This window comes from Labrus mixtus, chromosome 23, assembly GCF_963584025.1.
Source record: "Labrus mixtus chromosome 23, fLabMix1.1, whole genome shotgun sequence".
Taxonomy (NCBI): Eukaryota; Metazoa; Chordata; class Actinopteri; order Labriformes; family Labridae; genus Labrus; species Labrus mixtus.
The window spans coordinates 11,453,154-11,470,982 of NC_083634.1; the positions used below are offsets into that span (position 1 = coordinate 11,453,154).

Genomic DNA, 17,829 nt, shown 5'->3' on the forward strand with positions numbered 1-17,829 from the left:
CTGTTTTAAATGATGCCTCCAGCTTCATTATGAAATAAATCCCATCTAGCATTGCTGAGACCAGTCAGTAAAGAAGCAGAGAACTGAGGAAAATCACCACATGTGAGATCAGTTTGATACTGTTCTTGATGTTGTTATCATCTTGTTATTGTCGGATCGGAACATTGTCACTTTTGTATTCAAATATTTCAAATCATGTATGTTTCTTCGGATATTGACGAAAACATTGCAGCGAAAATATGTTGCTATTTGTACTAACTCTTTTGTGCAACTTACAGCGAGAGATTTAGAGAGTACAGGGCTGCTGTGCATCTATCGACGTTTTCTATTCCGTATATTGGTGTGTTTATCTCTGTGTGAGAGTTTTTGTGAGGAGGGAATAAAGAAGAAAAAATAGATTTTAGGCCACTTATTGCTACAAAGGATCTCTGAGGAGAGGGGTCAACTAATCTTCAGAACATTTCTCAGTGCTTAAGAGTTTTTTCTTAAAGAAGAAGCGATGAGTGTGACAAACACTACTTTTTCATTTAATCGAAGATAAAGGCCCCGCAATGACGGCCAGTCTCGATGCGGCATAGCGTGCTGGGTAAAAGAAACATTTCTGAACACTTTCTTTCTAATGTAAGTGATTCTCAGAGTCTGTGGCTGCTGGGGTGGAGAAGAGAAGAAAAAAAGAATGGATGAAAGAGAGCGGGCGTGAGAGAGGACTCCCTGCTGATAGTGCCGAGCTAATTAAGAGTGGATGGTGTTTGAGTGTCAGCCTCGCACAGGAGGATATGGAGTACACATACATACTGTACAGTATGTGCACACACACACACACACACACACACACTCAAGTCTCTGTCTGCATGTTTGCGGCTCTCTTTATAGCTCTCTTGTAGCTGCATCTAAAGAGACACAGATCAACCATGAATGATATTGTTTGAACTGTTAAAGTTCCACATTGAGATGTTTCTCAAACGGCTTCAGCCTCAAAATCATTTTCAAGTCTTCAGGATAACAGATGACAAAGAAAACGCTGGTGGTCTGCTAAACACATGCTGTAAGGGACAGAGGAAATACAAATATATGATGACAAGCCACGTTTGCATTTCAACTCCACAGCTTTTGACATTTTTGTTTCCGGAGGAGGAAAAATAACCCTCGTACCACAGTACCAACACCTCGGAGCGAGCTATTTGTTTGAGATATCAAATTCTACCACTACTTAAAATGCAAACCTACTTCAGTTATGTAAAGTACCACAAGTACTGTACTGACTTGAGGAGGTTTTTCAGCTCTTGTCCTTCATTATGTCCCAGTGGTACCTTACACTGCACTACATTGAATTTCAGACTACAGTCTCTTTTCAGACTGAGGTTTTTGATGACTCTTTCATCACCATCCTTGTAAAAAGCGTCAGCTAAGAGGTAACAGAGTCGGATTATGTATTATTAGATAATGTAAGTGGTAGTAATACCATCATACACATGTCTATTGTAACATAATAAAAGACCTTTCTGAAAACGTCTAAGAATCATCTTAACAGTTTAGAGTGCTTGAGAAATATATTACAAGTGTCTTGTACTTCTTGACTATAACATAATTATTAAGTTCTATTTTTGGGCCTATATGACTTTATTTAATCGAACATTGGATAGAGTAGGAAATCAGTGAGAGAGTGGGGAATGACATGCGGAAACGGAGCCACAGGTCGGATTTGAACCTGGAGTCATCCACTTGGTTGGAGGACAATAGGCACGACCTAACCGCTTGGCCACGTGCGCCGCTTAACATAATGATTTTAACTAATTTGACCATGATTTGCTTAAAACTGTTGGTAAAACACATTGGACTTATTAAATTGAATACAAATGGCTTTGAGTGATTGTGCTGTAGTCATTCATAACATGGTAGTGATTTGACTTATGAGACTGAAATATGCGGTATGATTGTGTTTATCGACTTTGCAGCAATCCTGAATAAATCAGAGTAGATCAGATCTGTAGGTGAGTTAGCCTCTGTCCATGTTAAACTCTTCATCATTACAAAATTCTAACAGCACCTGCCTCATTTCCTCCTCAAACTTTCATCTCATTGCATCAAATCAAGCAGCAGAGCGCAAAGGAGAACAAGGCAATTAATCTAATACCTTTACGTTGTCCCTGGTCCCCAGCTTCTTCAGCAGCGTCTCAGCCTTCGGGAAGATCTGATCAGTCACATTATCCTAATGAAAATGAGGAAAAACAAGATGGGGGGGGGGGGAAATAAATATTACTTAATTGGATGCACTTGGAAAATCACTTCTGCTCTTTGAAATGCAAAATATGCGGCAGAGGGAGACGAGAATTAAGACTTCCAGAGAGCGTCGGGCTGTGTTGAGCCACTTATTTCCCACAGACTTGGGTAAAAATGGTGTCCCCTGTTATTTTGGCTACTTGCAAGTTTTTAAAAATTAAATTATCCAGAGGAGGGACAGAACATGAAAAAAAAAAATCACAAGTAACAGAAATCGCCTTATTGCCTAACGCACTAATCATATGAGAAGTTGAATGTAAAGCCTAAAAGAAAAGGAAGGATTTTCCAGCGAGTACAGAGTGTTTCCTGCATCTTGTTTTGATGTGGGGAGACAGAAAGAGAGGGGGAAGTGGACAGGTTGCATTTAAAATCAGCTCATCCTCACTCATGTATTTCATGAAATGAGCCTTGGGATGGGGGCCCGAGTATGACAGGCATGCGCTTTCCAAAGTGTCATGTTGATACCATGCTGGTCAGGCCAGCCAGAGAGGCGCTGAGCACATTACATGTGTGATATAAATGCAAATGGACCTCCTGTTGGACCCGGCCTTCATCATGGGGGAGAGGAGGGGAGGGCAAAGAGGGAGTAAGGAAGAGGCCTGCTGAGGAACAGTGCAGGTGACAACTGGGGAGAGAGGTGGGGGGGGGGGGGGGGGGGGGCGGGAAAAATCCGAGGAGAAAAATCAAGTGAGACATCCCAAGAATGCAAGTGTGAGCTCAGGTGCAAGTGCCTGTCCGCTCGGAAAGAGGGAGAGTGGAAAGGATTAGACACAAAAGATATTTCCAGCCCACAAAGACAGTTACCTAAGGACAAGGGGATCAGGAGATTACACCACTTGTGTTATTATTTCTATCCCACAATCCTTTACTCAGCCAATCCTACGCCACATTGTGACACTCTCAGAAAACTGGAGATATTTCAAGAACATATTCAGAGCGAGTTTTTTTCTTTTTTTTTTTTTTCTGTCCTGCCATACATCAAGTCTGCTCCTTTGGCAAAACAAAGTGTTCACACATCATTTCAGTTACGCAGCATGAATTCTTCATCTCTTTCCATATTGCAGTTTGAAAAAGGAGGAAGAAAAAAGAAAGAAAAAGTAACACCCCCATCTACGCTGACAGGAGTGTTTGTGTTAAATAACAAGCCCTCTGTTCCAAGTCATTACCTGTTCATACACCGGGGCAAAGAACAAGACTCCTGCTGGTGTCCGTGATGCTTCTTCCAGCAAAACGAAGCAAATCTTCCCATTTATTTGTGTCTTTACTACTCGCATCATGCAAAGTAGCAGCGGGCAGCGCCAATAGACGGCTTTCTTGAGGATTACCGGTGGATGAGAGTGAGACACGATGAGAAGTGGGAAAGCAGCTGCTGGGGTTTAATCCCTGACAAACTCCTCCACGTTCAAACACAAAGATGGAGACTGGTTTGGCTACTGTTCTAGCTGAGTCACCAAACCTCGAGTCCTCTTCACGTATCGAGTCCACAGAGTTCAAGTCTGAGTCACCAAAACAGAATCCCAGTCGAGTCTGAGTTTGAATCCAGTCCCCATTACCGGAGTCAGAGTCAGTAATGTTATCAACAGTCACATTCCTTTAGCATCTCACTGCCTTGTCTGGGTGGTTGAGGCAGCTCCTGTCTTCTCCTTGATACTTCTTTTGCACATCTGACAGGTCGCACAGCTTGTGTTTGCATTCTCTCTGAGATCTTAAAAACTGGTGTTTCCTCATCAGGCATCGTGAGCAGGAACTGTTGCTGAACAAGATGGCACAGGAATGCACGTGCCAGCCCATCCTGGAAACTGAGTAAATTAAATATTCATAATAAACCTTAGATTGTAACATAGTAGTATTTTTTTTTTATATTATAAGCGTTCAAAGGTTTGTGCTACATTTGTCTTTGTCCTTGTTTAAAGTGAAGTATGTCAAAATGTTTGTCTCTTCTACTCTAAAGTGTTATGGAGTCAAAGTATTTGCATGTGCCTGGATCCTTGGCCAAAAAAAAAAAACGATTCTCAATTAAAAGGTCCATACAAAAAAATAAAGTCCAAATTCTCTCTACGCTCCGATCCAAATGCATTCAATGCTCGAGTCCAAGTACAAGTTAGAATCATCAATGCTTGAGTCAGAGTCGAGTCAGGGGAGTCCTGAGTCTGTAAATCTTGGACTTGAGAACCGTGCCGCCCCTTTAAGAGAGCTGATTAGAAGATGTGTGAAGCAGAGCTGTTGTGATTTTTATTGGTCACTTTTTCTGCCACATCCGAACGAGCGCATGTCTGGGAGTACAAGTTGAATGTAACTCTCAAAACTTAAAGTTGTTACACCTATCCTTCAGCATAATAATAATAATAATAATAAGATCTTGTGTCAGATCTTTCTAGTAAGAATAAGAGCATCTATGTAAGACACTTACGATTCTGGCTTGAATAAATACATTTCAGCACCACGACTCCATTTTTCTCGTCATTCCCATCACCCCTTGCAGCAGCGAACTCGATTTCTATCTGCTTAAGACAGGAAACGCAATTACAATGAAATTTCAAAGCCTTCTTAGACGTCTGCACAGGTGGCTCAAAGTGCAAAAGCATGCTACTTCCCGTTAACGTATCACGTCTTAATGCCTGCCGAGCAGCGGCGTCTAAGACATTTCCCAATGACAGCGTAGCACTTTAATAACAGGGAATGCAGAGCTAATGTCTGGCCATTAGGGTTACATCACCGCTGCTGCACGAATTAAAGTCACATTAGCGTCCAGATCCAGGAGACAAGGGAAGGGAGACCGGGTAGGGATGAGACCGGAGACGCCTGAGGGCGAAGCAATGTGCTGATCTCAGAGTAGTTTGAACATCCCAAATTTGAAATGTTAATGAGCGACCGTGCGTGTGTGTGTGTGTCTGTGTGTGTGTGTGTATGTGTGTGGGCGTGTGTGTGTGTGTGTGAAAAAGAAGCAGAGAGAGAGAGAGATTCAAGAAGGGGGCAAGATGTCCGATGGTATGAAGTTCAGGAAGCCCTGCTTGAGTGAAAGCGTATTGCTGTGTACATTTGAATTGAATTGAAGAAGATAAAGTTAAATGATTGTGAGAATGAAAAGGAGTAAAGGTGTGTGTGTGTGTGTGGATGTGTGTGTTCTTCTGCAGTCGAGACCCAGATTTCTCGATTCATTCAAAGACATGCAGACCAATGATGGCTAGTTTCCATGGACACCCCACAAAATAGTCAGGAGGAATCTAAAACTCCTCTTTTCTTTCCTTTTATATTTCTCTCTCAATCATTTAAGAATTCGGCAGGGTCCAAAAGTCCACAACAAAAGCATCACCTGTGCCTGAGATACAAAAGCTAACCGAACAAAGAACACTGAAATGAAGGGCTGAAATTAGCAGCAGCTCATTTAAAAGATGGCTGCAGCCATGACAGGAGAAAATCAGTCCGTAACAACGTCGTCTGCAGCCACAAAACCCATCCAAACATTTAATGCAACCCTGAAGTGACTACATCAAACAACTGAAGATGAATCAATGACAATATGTGTCTAAGCAATACCTGGCCTGTTGGAATATAAGGAAGAGTAAAGACTCTCTGCATGGATTCACCGTTACCGTGGACGCTTCGCATCATTAGAAGATGATCATATTTAAGAACATGTAATATAGGAGACAAAATGACTGTGGAGACAAAATGAGTGTCGAGGTAACTTTAGTGTAGTGTTAGGAGAATTCACCATCTTGAATTTGGAGAAGATTGTCAGGAACGATCAGAGTGTTCACACTGTACTGCTAAATCAGGAGTGAGCGTGGTCGATTGCCAATAAAGTTTCCTTTGAAAACTCCCACAGACGGATGTTAAAGACAGATCTATGTGTATTTATCTGTATTCACAGCTCAACTACAATCAGTGTTAAAAAACGCTCTTGCTCTCTCACACGCATACTCAGCATCTACAATTTATAGAAGCTAACAAGACGGCTAAAGAATACAAAATATTCCCCGGCAGCTCCAAGTCTGCAGCTTTTTCCTTTTTCAACTTTTCTCTTGTTCATATCCCGAGTGTAGAGAAGAGGGGGAAGACATATTTAACAGGAACACCTGCTGTTGCCGTGGTGCTTTAAGACGCTGTCTGCCATTTTGCAGAGGCGCAATCAGGTAAAATAAAGCCCTGAAGATTGAGAACCAGCTTGAGGCTCTGCTTTTAACCGTGCCAGAGTATGCAGTCAGCCCGCCAAGATTTGAAATAGGCCAAAAATTCCTTTAACCGGTCGAGATCAGCTGATTGAGACCTCCTGCCGCTGCACGGCACACAACGTGGGATTGAGCTGGAATTCAGACCGACTTCATGATCAGTCGCGCAACTCAAAAATCGGGTCAGAAATGACCTCATTGTTTAATTTAAAAGGTCCGCTATAAATTTGGAAACAAACATATTATTGCAGTAATAAGGCTTGTCATTGTGAAATCTCAGGGAGAAAAATCAGCATTCACACTTTAGCAAGAATCGTGCAGCACGACTGCCGAGGCGGTTTACCGGATTTATTGCACCCGAGAAAAAAGGATCAAAATCACAAAAGTCTGTTTGATTCAATCCCTGAAGATCAGAGCCCTATTTCAGAAAGCAGGCTCAACAAACTCCAAGCCGAATCCCAACTTCGGAGTTGATTGAGCCTGAGCTGGGTAAGTCTGAGTTTTACGTTTCAGAATAGCTGCTTTGAGTTCAGTGTGTTTACCACAACTATAAAAGCCAGCATTAATGGAGGCCCGATACTAAATTTCACCATGGCAACAGGGCATCGTGGTGATGTACAGCGAGTATCAACAATGTCAATACATGTTGATAAAGAGTGAGCTTCCATACCAAGCCCAGTGCTGCTAGCATGACTGAAAAGTTGACATTTTATGGAGGAATATTTAAAAAGGAGGTTTTCTTCTAACATAATGCTCAATCAGGTTTGTTCAGAGTTTCTGAAAATAAGACCCTGATATTAACAAAGCTCATATTAGGGCTTAGGACTGTAATGATTTCAGGGAGGTGTTTGTGTCCTTGGTTTTATGAACCAATCGAAGATTTTCAGCATTATTGTCGGGGATAATCACATAGTGCAGAGTATCAACAGGGTAGGCTCAGAGTGTGTCAATGTTTATAACGTACTTGAAATGATCTGAATAGGTCTTTGAGATCCTTGAATGAAGCTTCGATTGCTGCCTCGGTCAGACGGACCTGGGAGTTGACTGCTCCGACAGAGATCCCGCCGTACCTGAAGAGGCAGCAAAAAAAAAAAAGAAGAAAGAGAGGGAGGTTCAAGTGGAGGTAAGAGCGAACGAATAACATCAAGAATGTACTAACTCGCCCACACATTGACACACTTTCCCTGGAAAGCAACACAAACCCATGAGATACAGACATAAAGCAAAGGCAGAGTAGAAACAGTTTGATTTGTTTGGGACCAGTCAATCATTGGGTTGAACAAATACCTACGATTAATCATGTGTCATAGTTTAAAATGAAGCATATCAAATGGAGGCCCAGCAGGATTTTGTCAAAGCATGACTCCTGCAAAAACATGCAGGGATAGAAAATGGCATCACAGTGTGCTGGACTGTGTCCTTTTGTTCATATAACACTTAAGTGACCTTCTGAAAGAGGATGCAACAACATCACAACAGCAGCCCAGGTAGTAATTTGCCTCTCTTTGTGTCCAAAAAAAACAAAAAAAAAAATAGACATGTAACCAAAGCTAAAGTGCCTGAGCAGAGTCACTGGTCTCTAAAGTACAACCAGATACGTGAATGCACTGTGACACGCGCAAACAAAGAGCCCTTCAAATGCTGCAGTGTACTCAGAGAAACTTGGAGTGGTGGTTGAAATGTTCACAACACTCACACTTTACCTTGTTTTACCGGAGCGTTCAAAAGTCTTGACCAGTAAGTCCGTCGTGTTCCGTCCGGTTAAATCCAGCAGTGTGTCGGTTGTGTTCTGAACCCTCTGATCAAAAGAGAAGAGAAAAATGTGTTGACCTTTTGATCTTTGTTTAAGTGACATTGAGCTTATTCCGTCATAACTTTTTTTTCCTTTTGCAACTTGGGGCCATAAACTATAAGTTATGATGTATAACAGCCACATTATTCGCTTACAACATCGAGGATTTGAACCTTTTACCCAGCAGTTGTCTTTTTACACATCCAGCACATGTGGCGACATTGCTTGTGAATTATCTTACAACCTGATGATTGAAACCCAAAATTGTGGGGCCCTTTCAGCTCTGTTTTCATTTATAAGTCTCTCAAAATAAAATTAAAAAAAGGTCTCTAACCCTAACCCTTCGATGCCACAATTGTTCATCCCAAATCACCACATATTTTCTCATACTTAATTATCTCTCTCTGCTGAAAATGAGGTCGCAGAGAATCAAAAACATTAACGGTGCAGAACAGGAAACCAAAAAAGATTGGAATAACTTTTGATAAAAAAATAAATTAAAAAAAAGAATCTAGAAGATCCTAGTCCAAGGACAAGGCTGAACAAAATGTGAGAACACGTTCAAGTGTGTCAAACAAAGAAATAATTGCAAGGATGTTGCTACTCACAACATTTCTCAAGTTCTCGGAGGATTATGGGGAAAAAAAAAGGATTTCATCCTCGTTAAATGTTTCATTTAATAGCCTTAAAATCAAATCAATGACAACATTTGTAAGGATGTTTCCTTCTGGCGCACTCTGTGGACAAAGAATACAGTATCAAGTCGTTAATACAGCACTGATTATCTGGGTTTGGTAATTAATTAAATTCTGCAACAGGTAAATGTTGATCAAACCTATGTAGGATGTCAGTCATCTAAATGATGGTCAATTTGAAACCTGATCCAAAGGCAACAGGACTGGTTGAAGATCTTGAAGACGTTTCACCGATCCTCCAAAATGCTTCTTCAGCTCTATATTAATTGGTGGACGGAGCTAGAAGTTGAAGCCTCTGCTGATGATCAAGGCTGACACACATGCTAATGATCCACAGAGGCTTAAATGTTAGCTCCGTCCACCAGACAGTTCAGAACTGAAGACACCATTCAGACGAGAGGTGAAACAAATCTACTTCATGCTTTGCAAAACAAACAACACAAGTAAACTGGATTACCTGATCCTTGATACCAAAAACATTGATTCCCAAATCCGGATCATTCTTATCCGGCTATTGAACAACTTGGTCAGGGAGCTGAAGGGTCGGAATATTATCACCTAAAAGAGTTCTTTAGGTTTTTAATTGGGTGTCTGCATATATGCTTGGTACACTTTCCACTCAAACTTAGAGCAGATTTAAGATTTAACACAAGAAATTGCTACTTCCAGTGATCCTAAAAATGAAAAAAAAAAAGAATCCAAATGTTTAGATACATGACTTCTACGCCAATGTGTTGCATGACCTTTCTTTAACTAAAGTGAGGAGGTAAAACTTTTAGACTAAGCACTTGACTTTTCCTGTGTGTAGCGAAGCATCACGAGCAGGGAGGCTGACCGCTGCAGCCGTTACTGCTCAGCCAGCCATAAAAACTCATCCACTAGATACAAATCAACAGAACTGAAGAGCAAAAGATGAAAAGGGGTTTTGCAGGTGGCATGTGTTCACAGGACCATGGAACACGTTCTCTCAACCCTTATCATAATAGTCAATTAAGGCCGGCTGCAGGAAGCCTGCTGGAAATGTAGCCCCCCGACAAAGCTGCGAAAGCTGTGTCTAATGCCAAAGGACCCTAATTAGATGCCCTTCTGTGGATAAATGGGTACATTCAAACATCCAATTAAGGGGAGGGTACGACACACGGCAGTGAATACACTCCACCATGTGTGGACTGATACTTTCCAGCGCACACTCACACGACACCAAGCTGTTTTCACCCTGCTTATTTAGAGAGGTAACACTATGCTAATTAGGGGAGTGATCCTTAATAAAGTGAAGACCTCTGACTCCAAAACAGTTCTGAATGTACAGCATAATTATACTGGTTATATAACCTTCAGGAAAACAGTTTGATGTGCATGCTTTGTCTACACACGATCTGCGTTACAGATCAACATGGGACATATTTGAGATATTGCCTCCTGACTCGTGGAAGACAATTTTTTTTTTCGATCTGCTGGTACCAAATATAGATAATTTAATAAAAAAATTTAAAAAAGGCAGAGCCAACTCATCTTTCTGCCAATTTCACTCATAGTGTCAGTACTTCATGACTCGTCACAGTGGCACTTATAACATGAATGAGGGCAACATGAATGGAAGTCTGTTGGCAAAGGAATAGGTTGAAAGTGGGATAAAAGAAGAAGAAGAAGAAGGCAGGCTAATATCCAAAAGTAGTGAAAAAGAAGTAAAGAGATGAAGCATGATAAGAGGTGAAACCAACACAAATTTGCAGTGGATGAATGCATGAATACCTGTTTAAGTGCATTTTATATTCTTCAGTTAATCAGTGATGGGATGGATGGTTAAAATCAACAGTTCCATCTTGATTTGATATAATGGTTGACGGGGGCCATGTGTCAGGTTTCACATTGTATGGCATTAAATAGTCTCATATCTCATCTAATCTTATTGTATCATATCCCAAGTCTACATGACGTGTTGTTGAATCTATTCCTTTTTTTTATTAGATTTATTTTTGGGCTTTTTGGGCCTTTAATGGAGAGATAGGACAGTGGATAGAGTCGGAAATCAGGGAGAGAGAGTGGGGTATGACAATCAGGAAAGGAGCCACAGGTGGGATTCGATCATGGGCCGCTCGCTTGGAGGACTGTAGCCTCCATACATGGAGCGTGCACACTAACCACTGTGCCACCAGCGCACTGAGTCTGTTACTTTTGAGTGTATACCTTCTCTTTTACTTAAATAGAACAATCCAGTGGAAGTCTATAGAACAGTAGATGTCAAGGTAGAGTAATGCTGCCACTGTGGGATATAAAAATAAGGATCAGCATCAAATAATAATATATAATAATAATAATATAATATAATAATAATATTTTTATTGTTACAAGTTATTTTCACATTCAAAGTATATTGTAATAACAAGATATTTTAACGTAACAAAGTGATAACCTGTACTGTTGGAATATGAAAATGATCATGTTATAATGTGATAGTTCTTAGAATAGAAGTTATACGTTATGACATGAAAATATCTTAGGACAATAATCATTACACATTATTGCCAGAGTGGCAGCATAACACATCCGTACAAAACTCCTTTTACTGAAGGTGTTTACTGTTTGGATCTTTCACCACATGGTAGTGCTGTTCCATGGGTAAAAGAAGTTGCAGAAAATGAGATGAGGAGAAGTTGAGCTAACATAAAAAGGAGGAGAGGAATAAAGGCAGATTAGAATGAAGATCAAAGAAGTTGATACAAAATAAATAGAAGGAGATGTGAGAAAAAGAGTGGGTAGAGGATAGGAACATAATTTAAAAGTGGAAAAAAAAATAAAAAAGACGAAGAAGAGGAGGAGAGCTGGAATCACAAGGCACAGAAGAAACAGAAAGAGAAAGCAGAGGAAGACGAGAACCCATCTGGCTTATGAATCAAAGATAAGGAGGACGAACGGCGCAGCAACCTTGGCTTATCTCTGAACAAACATGCTTCCCTTTCGAAAAAGCCACAGAAACTTGGAAACAAACAGAACCGGAAATAAGAGCTTCTACTCTCTGCTGTGTGTACAATGACTTTATACCCCAAGAATACTGTCAGTGTGGGTCTAATTATTTTGGCCGTGGTCCACATCCCCCTATCAAAAAGACTGAAATGGGAACATGATGTGGTTTTGCGACACCTTGAACGGCTTCAGTGTGCTTTGGCATGCTGGTGCATAACGTCAGTTCTTTCTGCCACACAGTTGTAGTTTGATAGCTGGGGAAGCAAACAGGGGTGAGGGAAATGTAAACTAAGGAGTAATCAAATCTGTTGAATGAGCTGGCACACTTGAGCTCTGGAGAGATACGAGACTGTGCCGCGTTCATATTAATCTTGGCTGAGTTGATATCACGCCGTACCTCAGAGGTACAATTCAAATTGAATCTAGTATGCACAAAGAAAAGCAATCTGCAGAAAACAGAATCTTCTTCCATTACACATCTTACCATCACTCGCCCTCTGACTTCACAAGGTGTTGATCTGTTTTGGTATTTTTTGTTTCATGCGTATCAACATGTTTCTGTGTGCTTGAAGTGGTTGTGAAATCATTCCACTCATTATAACTTGATGTGTTTTGAGTAGACATGGCAGATGCTTTATTGTGTAATTGTCACATGAGTATTTCAGGAGCCGCTCTTCATTTTAGCACCTTTTCATTGTGTTGTGTGATAGCGTCCAATACGATCACATCACAACAATCATACTCAATTGCACGCTGGGTTACAATCACTCCCGTTACCAACCGCGAGGAACAATTCTGCTCTGGCAATCCTGCAAACATCCACCGCGGCGACAGGTTTTTCATCCAGTCCCCTTCTGTTCGTTTTAGCCAGAACAAAGAGAAAGCATTCGCCATTTGCTTCACCTCGCAATTCACTGACCTCCGTGCCTTTGTTTTTTGAGCATCTCCTGCCTTCTGCTGAGAGGATGCCCTCTGGACAGGTGGTTGTACACTAAAATGGATCTACGGGTGTTTGGGAGTCAAAGTGACAAATCAAAAGGGCCCGGCAGAGAAAGGATGTGTCAGCCTCTTGTTTTTGGACTGGAGTGGTTTTGGGAGCTGATGTGTTGGAATGGTTCCTTGCTGACAGATGTTGGATTTAAAAAAAAAAAACAACTTCATATTACGGATTCTTTGTGGTTTCATTGACATGGATGATGAAATGAAACCATAGAAACACAATATCTCGTGCCTCATCATTTAATCATCACTTTTTCTTACAACAACAAATACTCTCCAACTAACAAACTAAACTGGAAATGCTAGTCGTAGAACACTATGCCTTTTTTTCCAAAGCAAATTATAAACCAATGCTGAACCTTCAATTGCCTGATAGATGAGCCCAAGGAGTAATTTGCAAGCAAGCCGTAGTTAGGCCAGTCTCCAAATGATAAAGACATCAATCGTAATTCGGTGAACGTGACGGCTTTATCAATTCCTCGGCACGCATGACAGCCGATTCATCTATGAAGGTTAAATATCACCAGTGAACGAGAGTCAATACCTTAGAATTGATAATGGGCTTACTGTTGCCTGCCATTTCCATGGAAACAATGATCTCGCACAAGCTCCCGCGGTTCGGTGTCCGTGTTTTTCTCTCTCTTGTCTTTTTTTTTCTTCTTTTTTCTGTGGCTTCTCAAGGGCATATTCCAAGGATGGGCAGCATGAAAGATACAAAAGAAAAAGTAGTGGGGAGGCTGGTACACTTTGTCATGATTTATTCAAAAGGGGGGAAGCTTTCAGGTCAAAGGGAATACATCCTCACTGTGTGCGCCGCCACTGTGGGTGGTCTCTGCTTTGCACTTGAATTAATTTCTACACCCACCCAATGCAATGGGCCAAAGTCTACAGGTGAGCATGCGGCAATGATGATAAATGCACACTTCCCCATGCACCTGCCTTCTCAAAAGTGCTTGTCATATTCATTTATTCATCCTTGTTACAATATTTATCAAACCCCTCACCAAGCAACAATGCTCTCAATCTAAAGATTGCTTACTATATATGAGCATGACAGCCAAATTATATAACACTATATATGTTGCTTTTCTTGACCTTATACACTGCACTACATTTCACTCTAAGTTATTGCTTATGGCCCACTGGTGGATTACATTTTTCAGCTGAGGGTTGAAAAGGGTTATGTAGGGTTATTGGTTGGAGTTAAATACAGTTACTCACTGTCATTTATGAAGAAGTACTGTAGTAGTGATCTGTAAACTCACATCTATCCTTTCATGTTGAAAAAAAAGTACTATGATCAAGCAAATCACGTCAATTCATCTTTCAACTATGTGACCTCTGAGACTACCTGCCTGGTTTAAATCTTTCAAGGTTTCAGATGATGAAATAAAGAGGCAGAAAGGCTTGCTGGCTATCTGTGTTACAAAAGAAGTCCCTTGCCAAATAAATAGTGTTGCACTCTGAAAAAGGAAGGTGATGCACGGAGAATTGTGACTGTAAACTGCATATGTATATGAAATAAAGGCTCTCCTCCTCTTGCTGGCTTTTTCTATTTTCTCCTTTTGTATTCTTTGCTTCTTATTCTACATTTTAAATCATGTCAGCCATTGTGGAAAACTTATTATAAACTAATTATTGTTGCATGATAATAACTCAATGTCCTCAAGGTTGTTTGAAAAAAAAACAGAGTCCATTAAACATCCGTTTACAGGATTTAGATGGGGACACAATCTGTTGTTGTAAATAAAGGGGAAATGATGCAAGAAAATGAAACAAGGAGGCAGGGTTTTTTTTTTTTTTTTTTTTTTTTTTTAACAGAAGGGCCACTTCTTATTAAAGAAATAAAAGATAAAGTCCCGAAGAAGTGACGTAGCAAAGTACAAGTAGATTATACAACTATAGCGGCTGTCAGCATTAACTTATTGATCACAATTAATTAAGGTCTTAAATTAAGTTTGTATCAAGATTAATCCCACGCTGTTTTGTCCCTTTAGGGGCACCGTGGATAAGCTTTTTATTTTTAAATGCAAAATGATAGGATTTCAAATGTGATTAAAAATGTGATTGATCGCAATCAACTATTGAAATGAAGCGATTATTCTCCATTAAAAAAAAATCGTTTGACAGCCCTATGAAATAACATTTATGAGATTCAGGTTGAGCAATGCTCGGATTAAAAGAAAGATGCTTTTTGAATTCAAGAAGCAGAAAGAAAGAAGAAAAATAATAACATGAAGAATGTGCTAGACCTTAATGGCGTAGCATCGCACCAGGAAGACACTTAGATACAACTAGCAGCTGAACTAATGGAGAAGTCCCTGACAGGGCTGTCAGAAGATAGGGCTGTATGTCAGGGGAAAGGAAAAGGTTACAAAAAGGGCGCCTTTCTTGTTTGACTGTCTCCACAATCATGCCATAACACGATACCTGGACAGTTTCTACTTTAATGTAGCCCTGGATGGCCTTGTCACAGGAAGGAGCTTGCAGCCAGGCCTGCACAAGTTCAACGAGGCATTACAGATCTGTGGAGGTTGTGAAATGGCATGTTACATGCTGTGAAATATTGTATAGGGGATGTGTAGGTGATAGGAGGAAAAAGAAAAGAGTGGCAAATGAGCCCTGCAGTTTCACACGGTGTAATTTGAACTTTCCAGTGTTTTTATTTTAATGATTGTCTCGTTTGTCCTTCTAAAGCACATATCTCCAGAGAATGAAGCTTGACTATGTCACAACCACTTTGCTGAATTTCCTTAAACAGACAGTTTGAGCATTTCCTCATAGACATATAACACACTTATTAGTGATATTTAACTGCAGCAAGGCATAACTCAGATTCCGAACGTCAGGTTTGATCAAGTATTATGTATCGTGGATCAAAAAGCTTTTGGCTATGTTTCTGTTTTTTTAAACTTAATTCAGTGTAAAACAATTCATAGTCAACACGTAATGGTCACTGGATAAACTACTCACAGGAGCGTTAAATGTTCATGAAATTAAATGGCAATGCTTTAGAAAATACCAACCTTTATGATTAGATTTTTTAATGAAATTGATGATTGTGTAACATACTGTATGACACATGATGTCTGCTGTCCCCTTTTTCAGTGTAATTGCATTGTTGAAAGAGCTGTTAGTGTGTGTACATCATATTCAGTCCCTATCTGCCTGCAGGGTAAGGGTGTAGGCTTACTTTGGAAGATGTGGACATCTTTAGGGGTCGACTTGGGCACAGAGGAAGGTATGTTATGTTACTAAGATTTAGCAATTTCTAAATAGAAGACAATAATCGGCATCCACTAATCTTTTTATTTCTTTACTTAGTTTTTCATATATCTTACCTGATCACACAGTATTTGCTGCTTCCCCTTCTGCATTTCATTAACACCAACAGTTCAGTCTGTCTGGGTTCCAATGTCTACAAATTATTCTGATTGAAAGTTCTTGAAGTCATTTGCATAAATTCTGTTTTAGTCTGACAAAGACATCTGTTATGGCTCACAGATTGTTTGCCAAATAACAGTTTGTCTGGCATGCTGTCGCATTTGAACAAAAATCTATCCAATCTGCACCATGACTGTGCATTATCACAGGAGTGCCAAGGCTCACCCAAAGCACCAATCAGCAGAGACTGCTCGTCTGAATGAAAACCAGGCTGAGAGTGTGAAATCGTAACTCTGCAGCCAAATCTGAGGTATCAGACACCAGAGCTCCCCCTGCTCCTTTCTACCCTCCATTTGAGTTATACTACCACAAATAAACACTTCACCATTAGAGGACCCAGAGAGGGAAAAAAAATTGGCAGATTCAGGAGGGGCTAGAATGAGAAATTTAGATCTCTTAAAAGGCAGGTGCATGCCACTCGGCCTGAGCAAACAGACAATAGCCATCTCTGATAAAATGACAGTGGAGTGGAGGTGGCAGCTTCTCCGTCTATTCCCTCTCAAGCTTAGATTTCTCATTATCATTTGGACACAGCGCTGTGAACCAGTTAGCTCCAACTGAGACACTACTTTGTCTCGTTATAGTGATTGGTTCAGTCAGCAGGTGGGGCTGGTAGGCAGGAACACAGGGTCTCTAACTTGCTCATCGATCCTAGCCTTGATCAAGCCTCTGCAGGTCAGACCGTGCACCTTTGGCCCACGCTGAAATTGGCCATGTATTTCGTTCAAGTAATGGACTGTAAAAGATTGGTATTGGCTTCTTGGTAGAGGGAGCAATACCTAAACCTCTTCCCAGGACTCCCGTTGTGAGCAGCAAAAAGTATGGTTCTTTTTAGAGTCTTTGCTGGCAGTGCATGTCATAAAATGTCCTAAAAGGTGCTGCGAGGATGAAGGTTGGGAAAGGAAACACTGTGGGGATATTTTCAATGAATTTTTAGTATGGGGAACAAGCTGAATCATTCTCAACGGCAAATTCAGTGGACTTTCAGTTGAATCAATTTTGGACCGACTTTCAGGCCCCCAGCTCATAAAAAGGGAGGCAGCACAAAAGGCTGATTTACATTCTGCAATGCAATGCAAATTCCTTGTTAGTAAGTACCTTAACGGTTTCAAATCAAAATGATGCTGACTGGGTCTTTCACACTCCGAGCCAAAAGCTTCCATGACTAGCATTTTCCTCTGCACAGATGTGTCACTGACTTATTTTTGTATTTCTTACATTAAGAAAATGTCTCTCTTTGATGCAGTGTATATAACTGTGACACACATACAGTAGGTGGTCCAGGATGCTAAGGTAGCAAACAAGCAGTACCCCAGGTGGCTCTAGCAGTGTTTAACCGTCTCTATGAAGGACCCCAGACAGTCGGACAAAGCGTCTGTTCCAGGGCATCAAAACTTTGACCTTGAATGTCACATAATTGTCGCTCACACTACCTTACCTCCCTCCTATTAAAAAAAAAAAAAAAGGCTCAAAAGCTTGAGAG

The 17,829-nt window shown here is 40.7% G+C and overlaps 1 protein-coding gene across 1 annotated transcript in view; it reads right to left on the bottom strand.

The window, feature by feature from the left end:
- LOC132958271 (phospholipid-transporting ATPase ABCA1-like) overlaps positions 1 to 17,829 on the bottom strand; it is a 149,498-nt gene that overhangs the window by 51,194 nt on the left and 80,475 nt on the right. The window contains exons 33-35 of the mRNA XM_061030999.1: positions 8,156 to 8,250; positions 7,417 to 7,522; positions 2,135 to 2,209 (exon numbers count right to left, since the gene is read on the bottom strand). Of these exons, the coding sequence (XP_060886982.1) occupies positions 2,135 to 2,209; positions 7,417 to 7,522; positions 8,156 to 8,250 (276 nt within the window). The remainder of the gene's footprint in view (positions 1 to 2,134; positions 2,210 to 7,416; positions 7,523 to 8,155; positions 8,251 to 17,829) is intronic.